Raw genomic sequence first — 23,446 nt, 5'->3', positions numbered from 1 at the left:
AATATAGTTGACCCATAATACCAAACCACAGTCCTGTGAAATATATTTTTCATTAGAGCACCAGCCAACTCAAAATATCACAACTCTTCCAATGTAAATTGTCATGAACATAAAACATGAAAGACATAAAACAACCAAAGCCCCACAGAACTGACTTCTTGAAAGAAGTCAGGCCCACAAAAAACAAAAACATGGTGTAAGTTTAACTGAATTTTGGTTATGTTTATATATGTGTGTGTGCACCCGCATGCGACTGTGTGCATGTGTGTGTGTCTGTGTGTGTGTGTGTGTGTGTGCTTACGCGCTACGACTTTTTTACAAAAGCATTTTATTGCAATATGGACATTCTTCTGAACTTTGATTTTTTTCTGTGAAAAAAAAACACTGGATATGTTTGGGGTCAATAAAACTGTATAACAGAAATACATGAAATCAGATGGGTAAATTACATGGGTTTACTGCATTTCCAGCCATCCTCAGCAGTTTTGTACAAATTCCTGTGTCACCCAATTTTACATATATTTATAGTTTCTATGCCCTTAGAGCCACAAGAAAACATTTATTAAAAGTATTTTCCAGTGCAAACAAGTTGATGATAACACAACACAGTATTTGTGAGAGGCAAATTGTTTACCTTTGTAATTCACAAGTCATAAAATATTAAAGCTTTAGCTTTTATGTTCTACTGAACCACAAAAACAGATCACATGACTTAGTAGCCAGTATATAGTAGCCAGTATGTAACTATTTGGAAAATGCTTGAAAAAAATTGCTTGAGAATGGTCAGTGAAATACCAGATGATATGGTGATTGAATCATTACTTTTGAAATTGATTATATTATCAAATCTAATTTTAACCTATGGTTAAGATTATAATCATAAAAATATTTTTCTTTTCTACTAAAATAATTTCATAACTGACATGCATACTATATGCCGTAACTTTTGGTGGTTATATTGAATTTTATGAAAAAGTACCGTATGACAACTATATCCATATGAAACGCCAAAGTCTCACCACTGCTGATTGGTTCTAAGTAGACCGTACCTCCCAGCATTCAGCTGTCACATACTGCAAGTACTATGTTTTAACATTTGCCCTTTTTAAGGCACATTTTGATTCTGAAGTGGAGATGAGAAAAAGGCCAGCTAAATTGAATGGATGAGTACAACTGGTAAGTTTGGCTATCATTTGTATCAAACGTACTCAAGATGGAACCTCAATATATGAGCATAAAATACAAATGTGGCTTTCTGTGGGGGGAAATGTGCAAATATTTCACATCCTGCACATTCCTGAGGGATGCCTGGAGTCCCATCCTTTAACACATTGTTACCACAGTTTCTTCAGTCCTTGAGAATTGCCCAAGAGCAATGTTTTAATTCCTCATACATAATACAGAGTCAATAAGTGACATCCGGAAATGACTTTGAATGGAGGCAGCATAGCAGAGTTGTTGCAACACTTTCCAGTCTTGCTAAATTTGTGTAGTGAAAAATTTTAGTCGGATATACAATCAGCTGTAACAGACCTGCAATATTAAATGATAGATAAAATACTAAATCACCACATATGACTGTGGAAAACATATATCACTCATTCAATCTAACCATGTAGGCACTTCATCCTTACATTGAGTGACAAAATGTTTTTATTATTATTATTTATAGGCAACACATTAATTTCAGCAACTGCAAGGAACAGGGCACCAGTATGCCCTTGTGAATGAAATTTTTATGCTGATTATTTAACATGAACGTGCATATTCACTTAATCAAATTCTCCCCAGACAAAATCCCTTAATTGATTGCATGAACTAGTGCTCTGCATAAGCACACCATGTAAGCCACTGGGAGGGCAGTCTCAGTCTCTCTCCTGAGGGTTGTGCCTGTATTTACAGGATACGGATCACAGCAGTGGTTAAGTAAACCTTGTTCGATTGTGATGCTTGTACCCATCAAAAGAATGTTTGCTCCTGAGGATTGACGGTTGAACTATAGAGTGGATAACAGGTGACTCTTCTTGATCCCTGTAGTGTGATCTCTCCCCTGTGTATGGGCTGCACGGGTTGTGGTTTAGACATACACAGTTAAATGCAGACGTATTGGGACAGTGACAGGATTTTTGTTGTCTTGGCTCTGTACTCCAGCGCACTGCATATGAATTAAAACAAAGACTATGAGTTTAAAGTGCAGGCTATGAGCTCTAATCTGAGGGTGCTTACAACCAAATTGGGTGCATCTGAGTAGGAAATAAAGCCCTTTTTGTACATAGTCCCCCATTAAAGGGGAGAAAAAGTAATGGGACTGTTGGCTGCTCAGCAGTTTCTTTGCTAGTGTGTGTCTCTGCATCATTATTTCATGCACAAGGAAGCTAACAAAATGTCTAGAGTTGATTCTAGGTGTTGAATTAGCACATTGTGTCCGTTGCTGATGTCTCTCAACACGAAGACCAAATAAGTGTTAATTCCAGTAAAGCAGGCCATCATGAAGCTGAAAATGGAAAATCTGAAAATAATAAACTAATAAGGGACATAGCAAAAACATATGGTATGTCAAAATGTTAATTTGTCTCGTTACTTTTATAATATGTTTAAAAAAGGCTACAATTTCTAATCACCCAATATGGAGGTAATAGCCTCAAATTAAAGCTGGCAGTCTGCACTTTAATCTCATATTCATTGTTTTATTTCAAATACAATGTGCAGGAGTTTAACTGTATATAGATGATTTGTTTGTTGAACTTGCATATTTCCACCGTTCAGAAATAAAGTCAGTATGGTCATAAATTATTTCCAGATGCAAAATTTGCTAATTCGGCATGCCACAGCATACATAAATTCACTTCCCTCTGCATTTAAACATTTATTTTCCCCGCTATAAAACAGCAAAATAACAGAATATCATTCGAGCCAATCAGTTTTCGTGACATTTTCTTGTAGATATAATCTGAATCAACATGCTTGACACAAGTTGAGTCAATATGAGTACAAGGCTGGTGTTTTGACAAAAACACACCTTTCAAGGAGTGTAGTATCTGCTGCCAAAAATCATTCATGGATACAGCAGTAAATCTTATTGCACAGCCAGGAGAGACTGAACAGGAATGACATCTTCATTTCACAATGCAGAGACTCAAGCCAAAGCACAGACACACTCTACTTTGCATGTGATTAAGTAAGACGTGCATAAATCTATTTACTTGCTTAGGATATGTCCTTACCCTTGGTGACTTACAAAGCTTAGATATTATTGCATATTATTTATACGGCTGGATAGTGAATTAATTCAGGTTAAATACCTGTCTCAAGGGTATAACAGCAATGTCCCTCACAAGATTTGAACCCAAGACTCTGCTAGACCTATACTGTAATTGATACGGCACCATGATTTTAATAATATGGAGTTTTGAAATGCCCCCTAAATTAAGCATTATTATAGACTGTAAGAAGGGCAATTCGAGTTTGGTTTTGACTATTCTGCTACGTGTCGTGGCATCAAATGCACATTTAAAATAAAATCCATTGCCTCAACATCTGAATACAAGCAGTGCTTTGCCTTTTCTTAGAACATATATCCATATATAAAAAGGCAAAGAAATCTAGGCCAGGGTGCAAAACAAACTGTCACCTAGAGTCTGCTGGCAACCACAAGCCGAATGGTTGGCGACTTTGAGTTACAATAAAGAGTACATCTCGTGACAATGCCTGGGAAATGTGAATATCATTTATGACGACTTGATGTTGATAATAATTTACACAAGAATCATGAATATTATTTATGCTGTAATTACTTTCATGCGCGCTCAGGCATTCATTTGTCCTGGGCTGTCGTTTCCTATTCGTCAGTACACCTGCCCAGGCATGCGGCTTCTCGAAACAGCCTTGATTCACCTCCGTGCGTGATCCGCCCAGACTTTTTATTGCTCAAAAGCTGATAGGTGTGTTGCTGAGCAATGCTTGGCCTATGACGTATTCGTCTGAGTTTCACCACCTTTAAAGAAAAAGGAGAGTAATTTTAAGTTTGAAAGGATGCTCGTAACAGCACAATAAAATATAAGAAGTGACGCCAGTATGATAAGCATGTTCTTTTGTGTGGTATGTACTGAGTTTCTCATGGTCTACCACTTCAGAAGCACAGTGAATCTGCGTTTCTGCATAGCGTTGTTTCACAGTAATATTGACACCATGGGTTGCCAGTGTATCGCAGTTTTAAGGAACTTTGATTTGTAACTAGAATGTCGCAGGTTAAAACTAATTTCACTACTCTGCTGGCTGAGAAAAATGTGTAATATATGTTCATGGTGGTTTTCTTCAAGCAACAACTCAAACAAGAGTTAAATAATCATTTTATAAATATTATATTTTACATAGTCATTGTCATTCTGTCCATAATCTTCCAACTTGTAAACCTGGTTACTTCAGTTAAAAAGTGCCAAAATGCATTAAAACAGGCCATGCTGTTCTATGCCCCAGCTGTGCTGGTTAGCTATACCCAGTATGATAATATCCAGTGAGCAAATATTAGTTATTCCAGCAAAACACTGTGATGTCCCATATAAATGTGATGTGGTAAGCATAGTAAACAAATATGGCCAACAATGTACTAAAGTGATATGGTAGTCCTACATATTTGCTATTGCTCAAATAGTGAAGAACAATTCTCTGTGAATTGAATGAGCTTGAAGAATAGTGAAAATGGTGTTAGTAACAGAACACTCCTGACTAGGCCCATTATGCATTTAAAATACTTATTGACCCATCCCCCTGAGGCGGGCGCAGTAATCCTTACACACATCTCTCCCCGCGACCATGGGGTGTGCATATTAAAACTTCACTGGACTTCAGGACACCTGCGATCTCCCCAGCATTGAGCCCCAGACCACAGGCACATAAATCACCGTCTGTGAGCGGAATACCCAAAAGGAGCGGGAGCGCTTGCGCGGCTAGCGCGCAGACCCGAGACTCAAAAGAGCGCACGCTCCAGCAAAGCACCGCGCGCGGCCCTGCGGAAGGCAGCCGTGGAAACGTGCCGTACGCCATCGCCTGCAATGGGAAGCAACGACAGCTGCCCCCGGGGTGCGCTGCGGCAGGCCAAACTGTCGGCGGCGCTGCCAACTACATAGACGGACATGTTTCAAACGCAGCGGTGAAGCGCACAACGACGCGAAACCTCGTCGCATTTTCATTGGGTTTCCGATTTCTGTCCAATTTCACAAAAATCGAACAACCTGGGCAGTGAGTGAGGCGGATAAACATGCAGCTCTCCTTCACTGGTGTCATGCTGCTTAGAGGCAATCCTGTCCGTGACATTATTTTGGTTCCTGTTTGTGTCCATGTATGGGTGTGATCACCGTGTTGGTTACATAGCTATGGATCATTTAATGCGTGCAACAGGTCATATACAGTGTACATGCGAAGGGGTCTGTATGTTTTGGGGACCCCGGAGAGCCTTCACAGCAAGTTCAGTCCTTTATCCTTCCTAGAATCGTAGCAATGTAAAAGCTGTGCTGAAATGCATTAAAAATAGCCGGTATTGCGCAGTGAATAATTGCACACCAGATATGAAATAAAGGCAACCACGTTAGACTAAGGCTGAGTGACAGACGTATTGTGCCCTTTTGCTACACTTCATTTGCCACAGGAGACGATTTTCTCCTCCATGGCCCCAGCAGGCATTATCGTCACGAGGGCAGTACCAATCTCTATGGACGCTTATTAAGTGGGATAAACCTGCCCTTCAGACACAAGTGGCCAGCCAGCCCCCAAGGATCTCCTGCAGGGTCCTCAGGGTCTGGTCTGTACCCCTCCTCGACCCCCCAATACCCCCCATCCCCCCAACACACACACACACACACTCACACACACACACACACACATACACATACACCACTAGGGAAAAGCTAACACCCCCTTGTGCCAAGATAATCACTACATTGTCACAATGTAGGCCTCTCTCTTGCTGGCATGTCGCTGCTAATATTTAGTGTGCATTACAGATCTGAAAATTTCTAGGCGATTACAATTCTGATCAATATGACCACCTTTAGCATACTTTAAACAACAGATTACTTGAACAACAGAGATAAAAAATAAACTATTTTCTTATCATGTTTTTATTTCAAAATGGATCTTAAATTTGGTGAAAGACCAATGCCTTTTAGCCCCTATCATAAAAAGTGGATTTGCAACAATGATGGTATTTTTTAAAATTCTGTTCTCCTTGCATGTATTGTTCTGTGATTTCTAAGCCCACGCATTCCTTTTTAATACCCGTTTTTCTTAAATAGTTTAATTGAATGAGCACATTAAATTAGCTAATTAAATCACGCAGACCTCAAAATATAGGTTATCATTCGCTATCAACAGGTTTTTAAACTGTGGCTTCTCAAATGCTAGTAACAAAACGTATAGTTTACAACTTTGTATAAATATTTTATTTTAAAGTAAATCTGTGTATTCCGGAACTCTTTTGCCAAAGTTGCACATATGGCATTATTTATTTATTTATTTATTTTATTTATTCGTTCGTTCGCTCGTTTGTTTGTTGACATGGACTGGACATTGTTACGGAATATTAGGTAAGAAAAAGTTCATAAATTGAAAAATGTTCAGTCGGCTTAGCAAAGCTTTATCCATCTGTCAAAAAAAGCAATAAAAGGGGCATATGTTCTCAGAGTGGCGTTCCCCTGTCTATGTGAGCAAAAATAAATAGCATCGGATTAAACGACAATGGTAATTTAATACTTAAATCCGTCAAGTTTTAACCGGTGAACACTCAGAACAAGTGCATAGCGAGATAAGCACCTTCTGTTGAATACTCGCTTCCTCACGTCCACTCAGAAGAAAACATCCGTCAGCAGATGCCCTCGGGTGTAGGATAACAAATTTGTTCTTTCTGAAGCTTGTATAACACCGCGGGAGCCTCATAACAGTGCTGTGTACCCGGCTGTAGCACGCTGTTCTGTCGTAACGAAATTCCCATGATTTCTTTGTTAGTTTACATCCGTGGGATTATCGCCATCCCTCTCAAGTAACAAGCTGCGTCTCGGCGAGGATCTTTGATGTTAAATGAACTTCCAGTTGCAGTCATCTGTAAAATAAAAGAGCAGAAATAGCGAATAAACTGTTAGCACTAGTGGCCAAAAATACGCATTCAAATTCATAGAGATTTCAAAAATTGTCCTGGACGTGTATTTAATCTTTTTGGGATGCGGAACTAAGACTGTTTAGTAGGCTAGTCCGTGCAATTGTTATTGTTGTTGCTTTTTAATTTTTTTTTTTTTTTTTAGATTGAGTTATTTTGTCCTATATTTATTTGAAAATTAGAGAAAGGCTCATTCTAAATCGCTTAGGTTTTATGGATGTAGGCTATACATTATTATTATTTATATTATTATTAGTCGCAGCAGATTGCTGTTGTTGTTAGTGTTCTGGTTGATCTCGTAGTTTAGGCAACTTTTTTTATAATTTACTTTCCCCAAAGATGCACCGTATCATGGTAAAGAGGTAAAGGGGCACGGAGTTTGGGAACGCTGTTTCAGTTGAAGCGGGTCTGAAGTAAAAGCTCTCCCGGCGAAGAGTTCGACAACTTTTATCCAGGTCAAATATTTATTTATTTATTTATTTATTCATCTCGGGGTATGATTTACATTGTGAGCAAGCTAAGTGTATACAATGATGAAAATAATTTAATATATTTACTATTTCATTTAATAAATATTTTCTTCACATCTTTGTGCCATTTCAATTTTGTGGTTAAATGGGCTGCATCCCATTGCGATTGTAATGTATTTATTTTGGTATGATTTATTATGTAGTTACAACTGTTGATTGTTGATATTTGACACCCGAACATTCAAGTCACTCGTTTAAAAATCAGTTTACATTTAGCACACGTGAAAACAAATTTTAAAACAATATTTTTTTAAAACATCATACTCATTACAGCTGCCATGGGCTCCAGCTCTCCAATTCGTTATATATATATATATAATAAGCTGGAGCCTGTGGCAGTTTTACATGTGTATAATGTTTTTAAATGGTTCTACATGTAGAATACGGAATTAGATTGGCTATATATTTGTATGATCAGCATGTTGCTGGTTGAATATCTGCTTTTTAAAAATCCTCTTAAAAAAACAACGGATCGCCCTCCTCAGGTAGTAAGTGGTAGCGATGCTACTTATTTTCATGCACGCAAATGTAAAGATGGCAAGCGTTTTTAGTTAGGGGTGCGTTCAATCTAACAGCAATGTTAATGTATTTTAAAATTGATCCTTAAATTCAAACGAATATAACCAAGATGCAATTATTTTGCTGAAAAATTCCCCACGCTGTCACTGAAATTAACTAAAACATTGTATATTTCATTTGTCAGATTCAGTGACAAAATTAAATGTCCAATTAAAAATGCACTCTGGTTAAGGCGAAAATGATTTAGATGTAGGTTTTTAATGCTCGTAATGCATAAAATTATGACAGCTTTAATTTGGAAATAGTTTCCTTTTGTTGATGTAAATGTAGGCTATTTATTAATAACCGACCTGGTCGTGGTCATGATGGCGAATCTCGACCAGAACCTCTCGTCAGGAGTGTTCTGTTACGTACAGAACATCTGGAATTTACATTCCTGTAAGCCTTCATCATTAGAAAATTAGGATTAGTTCTCAGCTATCAATTCAGAACAAAGCAGTAGCCTATTTCTGATGAACATGACAGCGGCTGTCTCCAGTCCTGTCTCTTCTTCAGTTAGATTCATGCGTGTCTTCCTAATAACCGCTAGAGGGCAGCCTTGTAGTGCTAACTCTCACAAATGGAAAACCGGCCACACACTGAAGGGCCCCAAAATCACATTTTGATGTGTGGGCTACTCAATTATGGTGATAGCAAAAATCCTTTCCCGTCAACTCAACTAAACAGCTAAGTTATCTAGTCTGTTTTCTGTTGTTACCAACGTGTTAATAAAATCAAATGTAGGCCATTTATTTAGCGGCTTTAACTGTTGGCTGTTTGCTTTCTTGTAGCCAGATAGGCCACAATTTAAATCAATTTCTAGCTGAACTGAAAATAAAGGTAAATATAATGCATTTTCAGTAACACACTTCGTTGTCTGGGAAATTAGCTGGACAGTCTACTCCGCTAGGCCCAGGTGGTGTGAATTCGAACAAAGGACAGCAGCATGAAGTTCAACGTGCCGAGTTGGAAATGAAACATCAAAAGTGGTGTGAAACAAAGGTTGACTCCTTTGCGATTGGTGGAAAAAAGATGACCCACCTTGATCTTTATTAACCCTTTAAGGTGTAAGATTACAAATATGTGACTGGAAAATGATTAACTGTGAACGTTCTAATTCTGATGTAACAATCTACTGGTCACTGAAAGCAATGGAGCTCTTTGAATTTGAATTTGGGGGGGGGGAGGGGGGGCATTCCAAAAAATCTACTTTTCAAATGGTAAACCTATGGTTACCTTAGGTGAATCTTAGTGTTCCGTCACCATGTAGGTCTACCTTCCACCAGTTCATATTGTTGTAGGCCTACTAGACCATATACTTCAGCTTGGTGCCCTCGTGCATAACGTGACTACTTCTCAGAATACGGACTGTAACCAACGAGTATTCTTTAGACTAAAGAATCTTTGGACGGAATAATCTGTGGTTTAACCATGGCAGTCCTCCTAGAAACTGTTGCTTAGCAACAGGTTCTGATTAGGGACCAAATGAAAGTGGTGGGAGGGACTCCAAAATAATTATATTTTACACATACTGATCACAAGGTCCATTCCTTTACACACGAGGATTGTACAAATAAGAGGTTGCAATATCACAGTCATACGACATAACAATTAACGGTTCAATCAGAGTGAACTCTTAAAAATGCATAGAAATTACATAGGCTAGGCTACGTGGAGTCCAACTTTTCCTGATCATGCTACTGCCCACCTGTCAAATGCATTTGTCTTGGCTATAGGTTACCACTTCAACATAGATGAAAATATTTTTATCTTCCTTCAACTTAAATGTACTCTTTTGTTTTAATTATTATTATTATTATTATTATTATTATTACTGGGATTTCATTAAATTTGCCAGCTTTATAAACGGCAATTAGAGTTTAACACCCAATTTGATCTAATGGTGGCACTATGACTCTTGGCCTTTTGGAAAACAACATTTACTTCAAGACATTACTTTGTCAGCTTTCCTTGGTCAGTCTTCTAGAAGGAAGTAAGAAGGCAGTAAGCCATTCAATTTGCATAACAAACAAATTGTGTCCAGATTTCACGTTTTTTTTGAGCCATTGAATTTGACCTATTTTAGCACAACACTTAAAACCATTTTATTTGCAATGTTCACTAATTTAATTTTGGAAGCTTCTCTTTAACATTTATCAGTGTGAAATGTAGGACACTTTCTGTTGTAATGCATTAAAAAATGTTTGCTTCAAATCAGTGAATTTGAAAAAACAAAAAAAGAAATCACAATTGCTATATATAGGCCTAGTATGTTAACATTCCAGTGGCATCTCCCTACAGAATACCACAACTATAGACCAGAAGACAGTAAAGGGATGAATTGAATTTACAAGCTCTGAACAAGTCGACAACGTTATACACTTAATTAAAACATCATCACTACATCATCAGCATCATTACCATTTGCATTGTTGATGCTAATATAATAATTTGCAGTGTCTGCAGGTTTATGTGGTTTCCTTCATGTGGTTTCCTTTCAGTCTGTCTTTTCTTTCAGGTTAGGTCTTTAAGTACACAGACACAGAAGAAGCCAGCAGACACTGTGGCCCACCAGGTTTTGAATTTGAGATCCCTGCTGCAAATAGACTTGCATATGTGGTTGGATTTACATTTCATCAGATTTATAATTTTTGATGAATGATGACCTTCACATGGAGATGGCTATAAAGCCAAGCGAATGTACATCTGTTCCACTATTACAATTCATGCAAGAATGAGTCATTTAATTTCTCAAAATGTCATATTAAAACACGGAATACTGTTGAAATAGATTCTTAATCTTTTTGTCAACCCAGCTGGTTGTCTCCACTTTTTAATTCCCATCAATGAATACGTTATTTTGAATACTATAGGGGTCATCAGTCAGCACCATTAAAGCATTTACGCTTTTTCCCCTTTTTCTTCCCAGATCGGAATACCCAATCATGCTCATGCTGCAACTCTCATGGTAGCCTTCATTGTCGAATCCGCAGCGCACAGACAAGCATTCCCTGAAGCACATGGCATCAGCCACCACTTCTTATCACATCGCGGTTCGCAGGTCTGGCTCACACAGACGTGAGTTGGAGGAACACACTCCATGTGCAGCCCAACAGACCAACTTGCGGGTGCCTGAATGACCAGCTGGGGTCGCTGGTGAACGCTCAGGCACTGTCATCACAGCCAACTCAAACTATCAGAAAGCCAATTGTAGCCTACATCACCCTGGAGGGCTGCTGGCCACAGTCTGCACTGGCACTGTCCAGATTAGATACATGACAGTGGAGCCCATCCATGCACTGGAACAGTGCTGTAACAGGATGCACCACCTAGTAGCCCTTAAAATGCATGTTATTGTCAATGCTATACTACAGTGCAACTAAATTATTTGTGGATATTGGAGATTATGTGCCTGTAGGCCATTTTTCTAATTACCATGCACTATAAATTGTATATATGATGGTGGCAATGAAGGCTCCACTGAAGGTTTGGTCAGTCTGTTGTGCTGACTGTATTATACAGAGTACTGAGTCAGAGACAAATAGACAGTCTATGTCTTTTGCCTTTGCTGAATTGAAATAAAAGGCTGATTCTTTCGTAAATAGACAAATCTGTTTTCTTTCTTTTAAAATATATGCACCAAGCCACCAAAATATTGATTATGGCCATCCTTTAACACATCCTGTTTATATTCAGGACTAATGGTTTTGTGATATTTGTGTGTCTATTTTGATACATTTTAACATGGATATTTATATATCAATATTGCAAGCCTTATTTCTGTTTCACTGCCAATTGCCACCATTTGCAATATATTTCTTGACCACCTTTTCCAGTCGTCAGGACTCCCCTATTGGCTCTGGGTTGTCAGATCGTTCAAATCCCCGTTATCTGAGCTGCATGGAAATTTAGTTGTAGGATAAAATTAGCTGTTACAATAACATTTTAATGTATTGATCGTGGGTGCAGCTTTAAGTGGAAGGATGTAGGCCAGGGCTTTTGACATTCTACACAGACTGTATTTTAAAATATTTTAGTTGCATTGTACTTCGCACAGAAAATAGTTATTTTCTGAGGAGAGATAAATGAGTATCGCAGAATTTAGAATGTAGCCTAAAGTAGGTAAGCAAAAATTACCTCCGTAAAATCCATGAGCACTGTCAGAGCAGGCTACGAGCTCCCTAGCTCTGCTCCCTAGGTAACCCGGCGTGGATACCGATGGGATAACCGACAACAACACGGCTCACCACTCAGTGACACTTTCAAGAAAAAGATACCCGCCCTCTTCTTTCATTTTGCCCAACCCCCACAAAATAAAAATTCCGCCCTTAACTCTCCTTCTCAACCAAACATGATTACGACGTACCGCCGTTTCTCTCTGCATCATGGGAACAGTAGTCCTTTATATCTGGGCACATTGAAAGAGAAAGTCCTAACCAAATACAATTCCCATATAGACGTTCGCACATGTTACCAGGCTAAATAAATTGGAGGGAGGGATGTCTGTTAGCTGAAATTGTACAAAAAGCTTTGTTTTGGCTGTGTGGCAATATAACATATATATGGCATCTGTGTGTATGTTGTCACTACAATTGTACACACCACTCGCTACTACATAGGTATAAAATCGCAGCATTAAAAGATAGTTATATGCTCATAGCCTAAAGCTTCAAATGGGTGTTGCCGTTCGAGTGTAGCGAGTCAGATGTGGTAGGTGGGTCTTCATATGGATACAGTAACTGAAACTTACTGTTGGATATATATTATATCAACATACATTGGTTTAAATACAAAAAACGGAAGCGTAAAAGAAGTGTGTCTCCAGCCTGGAAGGTGTCGCGGCCGGATACGTTTTGCCCTATATTATTTTGGGGTTGGATCGTGAGCTGCATTTGGCACCGCCCTTCCTGGCAGGAGGGACCTTAGGCAGAGAGAGGAATCTGATTATAGCGGCCGGAGGAGCTACGCCACAGCCCAGCAGCAGCCATTCGTGGAAAAATAGGCCGTCCTTCTGTGAGCTTCAGACTGCCTCTGATTCCACATCGTCCGGCCTTTTTTCGTGAACTAGCTACTCCTCTCCGTTTTTATTAATGCGAGATGAGTGGTACGTTAGCCTCCTCCCATCCGTCTCCACCCCTCCCTCTCTCCGCATTCCCCTCATTTAAAAAGTATTTTTATTTAGCTCGCTAAGAAATACTTTTCTTAATGAATATTAAAATTATCTGTTTGTTTTTGTTGTGTCAGGAAGATGTAGCATATTGGGGGTGTTAGCTTACTTAATATACATGGGGTTATTTGTTATATAGGCTATTCAGCTTGCTAGTGCGAAATTATTGATTGTTAGGTAGCCAGCGATCCATATTAAGTTAAAACATTTTATTATCCTGCATTGACACGAAGATAATGCGTCCTTTATTTTACAGAAAACATTGCATTTTTTGCAGATCAAAAGAAGGAAGCGATGGCGACAGAGGGAGGAAAATCATCTGGTGGTGGTGATTATGGTAATAAAGGCAAAACTTCTGGATCACAGGTAGCTAACACCGTTATTATTGTTACCATTGTTAGAACTCGCTATCGGTTCTCTTACATTGTAGATACAATTATGAGTACTTCCTGCTTTCCTCTTCGGTACAAATGAGTGAGGTAGCTATCATGACATGGTTTTAAGACTACAGCATGCATGTGGTAGTCTGTAGATACAGTATTTGATGAGAATAAGCTTACGATTGAATTCTGTACCGCGTTTTTCTAACAATAAAAATGTTACAGTGTGCATGGTGCATACTGGTGCGCTCCTTTGTTTTAACGATTTTTGTACTCATTAAATAAGCTATATCCAAAGCTAGCAACTGTTATTTCATATTTTACATTTAGATGCCTGTTACAATTAGATGCCTGTGTGGGTGTTAACGTTGATATAGCTTGCCCACCAGCCACAAAGCACGACATCTATGTTTCGACAAATTACCAAACAGTGAACCATTAGAATATGTGAAGTGAAATATGTTTATCATCCCCGAGAAATGCTGTTCACACCCACACTCATACCGTAAAACCCGCCCACATTGGCTGTCCGTTTTGTCTGTGGATAGGATGCGCAGCCATCTCCTCTGGCCCTGCTCGCAGCCACATGTAGCAAAATCGGCGGAACTCCAGGCGAGAGTCCGGCTGGCGGACAGCAACAGATCCTTCTCGACCAGAGCCAGGGGTTCCTGCAGCTTCAGAACCAACCCCAGCAACTTGAGCTGGTCACGACGCAGCTGACAGGGAACGGATGGCAGATAGTTTCTGCGTCGCCGAACTCATCTAAAGACAGTACCGCTGGAGTTACAGTTACAGGCACCACAACTAACACCAATGACAACACCTCGACGAGGAAATTTAAAGCCCTCGGTTCAAACAATGCGCCTGTCGGACAACAACAGCTTCAAGTCATTCAGGTGCAGAACGTGCAAAATGCGACGGGCAGCATTCAGTATCAGGTGGTACCTCAAATTCAGACTGTGGACGGTCAGCAAATTCAGATCAGTCCAGCAAACCCTTCTGCTCTCAATGTACAATCGGAACAGATTCAACTAATTCCTGCCGGGAATAACCAGGCAATCCTCGCGACCCCGAACAGGGCTGGTTCGGCAAACATTGTCACGCAGAATGTGGGGAACCAGGCGATCCCTCTTCAAATTAGACCGGGAATGTCCTTCCCTGTGCAACTACAGGCAATCTCGGGCGCTCAGACTCAAGTGGTGACCACGTTGCCCGTTAACATAGGCGGAGTTACTCTGGCTTTGCCTGTGATCAACAACGTGGCCGCGGGAGGAGGGTCAGTTCAGCTGGTTCAGCCCACTGACGGCGGAGTTTCCAACGGCAACCAGCTTGTGTCCACGCCCATCTCCACTGCTGGCAGCACTGTGGTGGAATCCCCGGTCACTTCCACCTGTGCTGTGACCACTGTTAACGATTCACTGGTAGTGACCTCGCCAGAAGGCGGGCAGTTCAGTACTGCCCCTTCCACTTCTGATAGCGCAGCGGAGCCAGAGTCGCAGAGCGTCCTTTCCTCGGATTGCGAATCTCAGAGTTCCAGTCAAGTTCAGACAAACGGAGTGCAGTCTGTACAGGAGCAACAGGGTCAGATCCAGCACGTGCAGATTGTGGGGCAGCCTGTTCTGCAGCAGATCCAAATTCACCCGGCCCAGCAGCAGCTGATACAGGGGCTTCCTCAGCAGGCAATACAGCTCCAACCAGGACAGACTGTACAGGCGCTACAACCACAGTCCCTTCAGAACGTGCAGCTACAGGCGGTCCAAAGCCCGACTCAAGTTTTCATTCGCGCGCCCACGCTTACTCCTTCAGGCCAGATCAGCTGGCAGACAGTGCAAGTCCAAAACATTCAAGGCCTTCCGAACCTGCAGGTTCAAAATGCCGGAGTGCCGCAGCAGCTCACTTTGACTCCTGTAACCTCAAACGCCAGCGGTGCTACGTTCGCCCAAATTGCTCCTATTACGCTGGGCGGGACTCCCATCACGCTCAACGCAGCGCAGTTCACCTCGGTGCCAAACATTCAGACTGTCAACATTGCTAACCTCGGTGCTGCGGGAGTTCAATTTCAGGGAGTCCCTCTTACTATCACGGGGGTGCAAGGTGAGTCATTCCTTGAACTCTTATGACCTCAGTGACGTTTTTATTTATGATTTGATAATCTGCTTTGCGAGAGAGAGATCATATAGCCATTTTAGGGATTTTGCATCTGCAGCAGTAAAATGTCAGTTTTTAGTTGTAGATTATCAGTGCAGCTCTACATATAGAAGTTACCATAAGTCTGGCAGAATGTGGCTTGTTTGATTGAAAAGAATGCTTACAGAAAAATGTTTCAGCTTAAAATATTAAAAAAGCATTTGTTATCTTGCACTCTAGTTAAGCTTAAACTACAAAGTATTTCCTATTCATTCTGTTTATTAAATCCCAATATATGAAAATCATTGATCTGATTCAGAATTATTATGAAGATGAGGTCATTTCTAAAGTAGAGATTGCGGATAAATGTAAAGAATACATGTTTTATCACACACACAGTCTTTTGATGGATTTTCCTTTCTATAGCCTTCCTTTTAGGACAGGTAACCAAGGTATTTTATGATTTACCTTTGCATTGCAATGTTAGGAGATGTTTTAAACATTTACATTATCAGGATTGTTATGTGTGGTAAGCATGATGTCAGCTGCTCATTGTGACGCCAGAACCTATTTGATAGGTTTTAGGGCATAAAGTTCGATTTGTGTGACAGCCTTCAGAATTATATCAGAAAAAACAGATTTATTCTGAACAGGTAAATAACCACTTAAAATATCTTATCAAAGAAAATATCTACTGTCCTTTGGGTACTTGGAGTATGCACTTCTGAATTAGGAAGTGTCTTGCTGATAAGCAGAATGTCTTACCTTCTTTGTGGAAGATCTACTGAAAAGTTTCCTTAAATTTTTACCTGTCCTTTTTGCCCTGTTTAGCTAGAGACAACTCCTGATAGCTCTATAATTATGGTTGAGGTACTGCAGTCTTGAAAGCGGAGTAATGGTTCATATTTCCTTCACTCGCTGGAAATGTGTGGGTGTAAAAACATGGTGGCAGATTATGTATATGTGGCCACTATTTGTGGCACTGCACAAAATATATTTATGTTAAGTTCATTTCAGAAGCAAAGTAATCATTGACACAATGAGTCTCATGTACCACAGACATAAAGTGGCAGATACTTTTTAGTATCTATCATCAAGTTTGTTTACCTCTCAAAGTGGTTTACCTCTCCCAGGCCAGCAGCAGGGCCAGGATGCAGTTAAGATGCAGCCCACGCCAGTGACTGTTGCCATGGGCAACATTGCAAATGCAGCCCTGAGTGGCGTGAGCCCTGAGCAGATGGCCCAGGTCCAGATGCAGCAGAACCAAACCACTTCAGATCAGGAAGGGCAGCCCAGCAAGAGGCTTCGGCGGGTCGCCTGCTCGTGCCCGAACTGCCGGGATGGGGAAGGCAGGCGAGTACACCCAACTCTGACACGGAGAAGCGGATCTATGTCACAGTTTTTTTTTAAAAACACATTTTTATCCGATAGCAAGAAGAAACGCAGCTGTCCCAAATGTCAATTGTGTTGTGTGAGACACATTCATGCAAAATATTTCCTCTACCTGCCATCCAGTTTTGTTTGTTTTTGACATTTGTGATGTGTGAGGGAGACTGAGTTTGCCAGTAGTTATGAAGAAATACAGGAAGGCCTACCCCAGTCATCCTGTTAAGGCTCTGTTATAATATGTGGATGGGTCCCATGGCCTGGTATTGAACCTGGCCTGTGCCAGTGAGGGCTGTGGTGGGCAGAGTGGATGATGCGTCATTGGCTGTTGTGTCTGTCTGGAAGGGATGGATCTCATTTGGATGGGTCTCCTTTTCTCATCGTTTACCAGCAGCCCCCTCAAATCAGTTTGGCATCTGCACTCTGCCTGCACACGCTCCACTGAAGTGTCCTCTGATTCAACGTCTGTCACAGGACTGTGGTGTTAAGCGACGGCTTGATATTGCATGTTTTAGAGAAGAGTGCATGCTTGTGTGGATTCTCAGTTGGGTTCCAGTAATGTGCATGTACACACACACACACAAATTGAGCTTTTCTAAATTGGGATAAACTAAGGAAAAAAGAGCCCCAGTGGTTGAAAACTAAAAATAAATTTTCTGTTCAGTGAATAATGTGGAAAGAATTCTTTGTTGAAATAATCAGTGTAGAATAAAATAATACAGAGGCTCTGTTGCTTCTGAGTGCTGCAGTATGAAGTACTTTAAATGAGTGCACAAAAAGACTTATGAAAACATGGATGCCTGTGTTGATTAGCTATATTTTCATTTCAAGAACTTAAAATGGTTGCTCGGCAACAAGGGTACCTGTGAGAAATAATAAGCTAGTCAATATTGCACTGGCTAACCTTAATATCATAGTGAGATTTTAGCTCATGGTCTGATACTTGAAGCAGGCAATTCCTAGCCACCAAAGGACTTTCACTGTATGTTCAAGGTCAGGTCTGACATTCCAGAGAACCAGTGATTTCTTTTGCATGCAGATGAGTTTACAGTACATATTATGAAATTTACACGTCCCGGTGGTATAAATATCTAAGCAGCATCAGCTCTAAATTGATGTCTGGTGCCACTAGTGTTGTTGGCAGACATCAGAAGTGTAGATGCCCCATGACCTGCTACCAAACAGCAAGCCAGCTTTGGAGGACAACCCTGTACCCTGTAACAGCAGAAGAAAACTGTATATCAGAAAATAGTTTTTTTTTTTTTTTGGAGTTGCCAGATTTTATGAGCTTGGTGCACTTTAATGAGCCTTGGGGGTTGGGGTTGTAATGCTATACATGTTTGTTGTTTTGTTTCACACATTTTCCTTAGAAAAAAATATTAACATGAAAACACTTACTGTATTGCACTTAACAGTCAGCCAAAAATCTTTTTTCCTGTTTGAAGAGGTTAACTTTTGAAGTTGTTTACAGCCGTTGGGAGCTTTTAGCATTGGTGTGTGCATGGAGGTTTTCCACTTGTACTTATTGGGTGTTTTCTGCCAGGAACAACAGCGAGCCAGGGAAAAAGAAACAGCACATCTGTCACATTGAGGGCTGCGGGAAGGTTTATGGGAAGACATCACACCTGCGGGCACACCTGCGCTGGCATACGGGCGAACGACCCTTTGTGTGCAACTGGATCTTCTGTGGCAAGCGGTTCACCAGGAGCGACGAGCTGCAGCGACATCGCCGGACACATACAGGTGAGAAAGACACAGACGAACGCAAGTGTGGCAGGAGGGATGGCGAAATAGAGCTTTGGAATGCTACATGTTTGCATGTGAAAAAAACAGTAGACTCACAGAAAATGCGGTTTGGTTATTATATTTTAGTTTTTTAATTTTTTGACTTTGACTTCCTGTTCAGGCAACTAGCTTGAGCTAGCTTGTGGTTAGCCTTTATTGATCACTGTTGTATGAGGCAGGATCCATAGGGAGTACAAGCTAATATTTCTGGCCAACAAAAAGAGGTCTTTAATATTACTGCTTCAATCAAAAGTTCAAAGTGAAACCAGTTAATAATAGTAGTAATAATAACAACAATGCCTTACATTTGTATAGCACTTTTCTCACGCTCAAAGCGATTTACAGTGATGAGTGGAAAACTCTCCTCGACCACCAACAATGTGTAGCACCAACTTGTGTGATTCAGGGCAGCCATTCTGCGTCTCTTGACCACTGATTCCATGCGATCTAATTGCCCTCTTGGTATTAAATTACATCATAAGTATTTGGAATTGTTTGATGCTGCCTAAACTAAGTGGAATAATGGGTCAGCATTTACATGATTATAGCCTGAAATGGCAATCTTCAGAAGCTGTTTAAACCACTAACCAATAATTTGGGTCTTTTAAATTATAAGAAAGGATTAGCAAAAATATTGTCCAGAAAAAATATTGACCTGCCTGTCAGTCAGAATTCTGAGACTTTGATTCGACTGACAAAAATGAGTGTGCGAAATTACAAGAAGAGGCTTGTGGACCAATGTATCAAAAAAAGAAATGTAAATGATGGAATACTTGGCAGTGCTTTTAATGCCTTCCAGGTGCTAGGTCCTACAATTATTGATGGAGTATTGGGAAAATGTCAGATTTGCAGTCACGAAAATAGTCTTTAGATCACATTAAATTCCAGTTAAGGAATTTAATGTGAATTAAATTCCTCAAACACTTACTGCAGGTTAACCTGATGTTGTTAGTAATCACTATATTAATGTTGTTTGAACATTTTTGGTTACCCAGCCTAGTCATAGGGGTGCGCACAGGTACGCATGACAGGGGCGTACATTTGGGAATGAGACCTGGACACCCCTGAACGATAGAGGATAAATGCATGTGAAATCCTTATGAGAAAGTGTATGTTTCAGATCATTGGAGCTGAACAGGGGAGCATACCACATGTGGGATTTAGGCCCACAACATCCTAAGAGCATGTTACTCTTTTTACAGAGGTGTTTTGATGTGTGTCATGGAAACACTGTGACTGTTTTCTTCTTAATAACAGGTGAGAAGAGGTTTGAATGTCCAGAATGCTCTAAGAGGTTTATGAGGAGCGACCACCTCTCCAAGCACATTAAAACACACCAGAACAAAAAAGGTGGTGCAGCCCTGACCATAGTCACCACGGAAGACATGGAGGCCACTGTAAACGAGGTTCTAGGGTCACCAAGGATTGTTACTGTGGCATCCCTCTCCCAAGATTCCAACCCAGCCACGCCTGCCACTTCCAATAACATGGAGGAGTTCTGAGATACCACCCCCAGCCCACCCCAGGGTACTAATTGACATTTTGCACTTAATGGTTGCATACCTTTCTTGATATAAAATGGACTGAACAAACAGACATACCTGCACATCAGAATTATTATTTTGTATGAACAGTCAAGGGTTATGAAATTTACTGTGCTTGAAAAAGAGCTATTTATTAAATCACAAAAGATGTCTATTCTTAGTCTAATAAGCACAAAGAGAAGGTTTAAGGATAAAGAGTAATGCTACTAGAAACAGTAATTATGGAAAAAACAGTAAATCTATTTCTATGCACAGAATGTATTTCTACTTTTGATTTCTGTTAAAAAAGATTTCAGTTTTATGTCTATGGGACAAATAGTGCAGTAAATCTGACCATAGTTCACGTTGAATGGTTCAGGTATAGAAGGGCAGTGAAACAGTTTAACATACCTGAAGGACAGATTAAAGTTATACATAACTACAGACAAGCTAGATTTTACTATTCAGTCTAAGCCATGGGAATTAGTGTGATAAATATTGATGTCCTATGTGAATGAAATCTGATTTTACTCTCTTCTAAAAGAATGAAAATGTATCTAAACACTCAGGCCTATTTTCAGTTTAACCACAGTGCACTTTGTCATTAACCTTGAGCAGTAACATTGAACAATTGCTACCTTTTTCATTACTAATACAGAATCATGTTCTGAATGGTCAATGAAATTTCTGAAAATTAATATAATGAAAACATATGCAGAACATTGTTATTTAAATTTTATAGAGAAAGCACATTGTGGTTTAATTGAATTTATGGTTTTGTCCTTCAGAGAAATTATGAGTATGCAGCTCTAAAAGAATGCAAAATATATTTGATTTGAATCTCTTTTTATTGAGGTGGTTAAGTAATTATTTTTTTCCTATTTATTTGAGGAAATGTTCACATTTAAAACAAGAAGCACATATTAAACTGAATTTACTAACAATGCGCTTACATTTCCAGAATCACTGATGTCTGAATGATTTTAAAAATAGCTTTCTACTACTTGATACATTTAGAGAAAGTGATACTATTAAAGACAATCTTCTTGGAATCATGTTTACATTATTACATTTTGTTATTGTTATATAAAAACATGCTCTCTTTTTGTCTTAAAGAGCTAAGTAAAATATATGTATATGTCTATGGATACATATGAAAATATGAATACATGCATACACATATATGTGTACATTTTAGTTACATCCTTGTTGAGCTACTCAATGACTTGGTGTATACTACAATGCCTTAATATATTCTGCAAAAACAGGTTCAATCACGGCTCCCCAACTTGCAGAAGGGGCCTTCTTATAGCTAATTCTTGTGAGGTAGCTTTCCAAGTCCACTACTGTGTCTTCTAAGAGATGTTGTATAGTGCCCAATTCTTAAAGAAACTGCAGCTAAACCACATCCTTGGATGCCCAAGGGCACAGGAGTGCAATAATGTACTGTACATTGGAGTAAACTTTTTAAAAGTTTTTTTTCCCCTTCCTTTCATTTTTTCCTGTTCCAATTTTAATGCCATGTGTCTTGCTTTGTTGTAGAGTGGTTCATTTAGTAATTTTGATGTTATGAAATATTGTCCTAGTGTTGTTCTAGGTGTTGGGTATCTTTTTCAGTTTCATTTATATTCTGGCAGCGGTAAATGCCTGTATATTTGCTCATTTATTTATTTACTTATTTTAAGGTTTACATTTGCAAATTGAAGAGGCTATAGTGTGTAGTAGGCTATGAATTCAGGAGGTCATGTGCAGCATGTTTCCTTTCTGCTTATTGTAATGATTTGTATTATTTTAAACATTGTGGTCTTTTTATATGTGTCACAGCATCTCAATTTGTCAAAGTTTTTCAGTACCAATGTTGTTTTAAAGTAAGAATAATTGATACCAAACAATTGAAAAAAGTTTTTGGGTAACATTTTGTGTGACAAATGATTTTGTTTAATATTTTCTAGTGGCATCTCATTTGTAAATCTTTTTTATAAAACATTTATTTGTGTCCCCATGATGTTTAATAATGTATTTTTGCCAGGCATGCCTCAAAGGCTGCAGTCTATTGACATTTTTAAACCAATAAATTTGTACAAATGTGTTTTGTGAATTAAAAAAATTAAAAGGTTGTCTGCATAACACAAAGTGACAAGGTAAATAAATATGTAATTCTCTTGTATTCTTCTGTTTTGTTGGATTGTTTGTTACATCTGTACTAATTGTTGTGCCTGGCATCCATTATATGTAATAATTATAAAGTGAAAATATTATTATTTATTATTAATGCAATATTATTGAAATTCTAACATCAACATGTCTCCCGATAAAGTTTTGCATGTACACAGTTTTTGAACCTATATACGGAGTGTGACTTGTTCCACGTTTGTCCCAGATTTACAGGGGCCATACAGCACCTGGGATCCAAAGTAGCAGTGACACTCGTCACATACATTTGGGAATCATGGCTAATCACTAATGGAACTAGTTAGCTCACTGTATGATACAATTTAGTGTGTGAAACAGTAATGGTGAGGGCTACAGTATTGGACATTTCATACAAATCTGATGTGCCTTGTGATGGAATTTAGACTGTCAAAGCAGGGGTAAGGGTCATGATTACCCATGCTGTCTCACATGAAACGGCTCTGTATGCAGCATTTGCCTTTCTAACGAAGTAACTTAGCAATATAACAGTAGAGTTTGCGATTGCCACGTGAAGAATAAAACATGAGGGAAAATGGTAAAGAGGGTTTCCTGTGAACCATCAGGTTTTCAGAGGTTGATGTTTTATTTGGGTGGCTGCATGGTGCGCCCTCTTCCCTAGGCATGACGAGATAAAGCCAAATGGTTACACT

At 39.5% G+C, this 23,446-nt stretch overlaps 1 protein-coding gene and 1 long non-coding RNA gene across 5 annotated transcripts; one reads left to right on the top strand and one right to left on the bottom strand.

Annotated features, from left to right (window-relative positions):
* Positions 1–991: 991 nt before the first annotated feature.
* LOC118207628 lies at positions 992–14,421 on the bottom strand. Its single transcript, XR_004761430.1, has 3 exons — positions 14,287–14,421; positions 6,808–7,093; positions 992–3,994 (listed from the first exon to the last, which is right to left on the bottom strand). It is a non-coding gene; the product is annotated as an uncharacterized LOC118207628 (long non-coding RNA).
* LOC118207607 (transcription factor Sp4-like) lies at positions 12,723–22,770 on the top strand. 4 transcript variants are annotated; one of them, XM_035381377.1, is made up of 6 exons: positions 12,723–13,339; positions 13,659–13,768; positions 14,331–15,876; positions 17,043–17,262; positions 18,848–19,038; positions 20,338–22,770. In XM_035381377.1, the coding sequence occupies exons 1-6, from the start codon at positions 13,333–13,335 to the stop codon at positions 20,580–20,582; spliced, it is 2,319 nt and encodes a 772-aa protein (XP_035237268.1). In that variant the 5' UTR covers positions 12,723–13,332; the 3' UTR covers positions 20,583–22,770. The 4 variants fall into 4 exon arrangements, with proteins under 4 accessions (XP_035237268.1, XP_035237276.1, XP_035237260.1 ...); XM_035381385.1 differs by having other exon boundaries at positions 12,724–13,339; positions 13,680–13,768; positions 18,839–19,038; XM_035381369.1 differs by having other exon boundaries at positions 12,724–13,339; positions 18,839–19,038.
* The last annotated feature ends 676 nt before the right edge of the window (positions 22,771–23,446 follow it).

The sequence above is a fragment of the Anguilla anguilla genome, chromosome 1, assembly GCF_013347855.1.
Source record: "Anguilla anguilla isolate fAngAng1 chromosome 1, fAngAng1.pri, whole genome shotgun sequence".
Classification (NCBI taxonomy): domain Eukaryota; kingdom Metazoa; phylum Chordata; class Actinopteri; order Anguilliformes; family Anguillidae; genus Anguilla; species Anguilla anguilla.
This window is presented reverse-complemented; position numbering and strand designations above follow the sequence as displayed.

Bases quoted from the DNA above. Each gene is read 5' to 3' on its own strand.
- LOC118207607 (XM_035381369.1), top strand. The intron at 15,877-17,042 runs GTGAGTCATTCC...TACCTCTCCCAG, and splicing joins TACTATCACGGGGGTGCAAG to GCCAGCAGCAGGGCCAGGAT. The intron at 17,263-18,838 runs GCGAGTACACCC...GTTTTCTGCCAG, and splicing joins TGCCGGGATGGGGAAGGCAG to GAACAACAGCGAGCCAGGGA.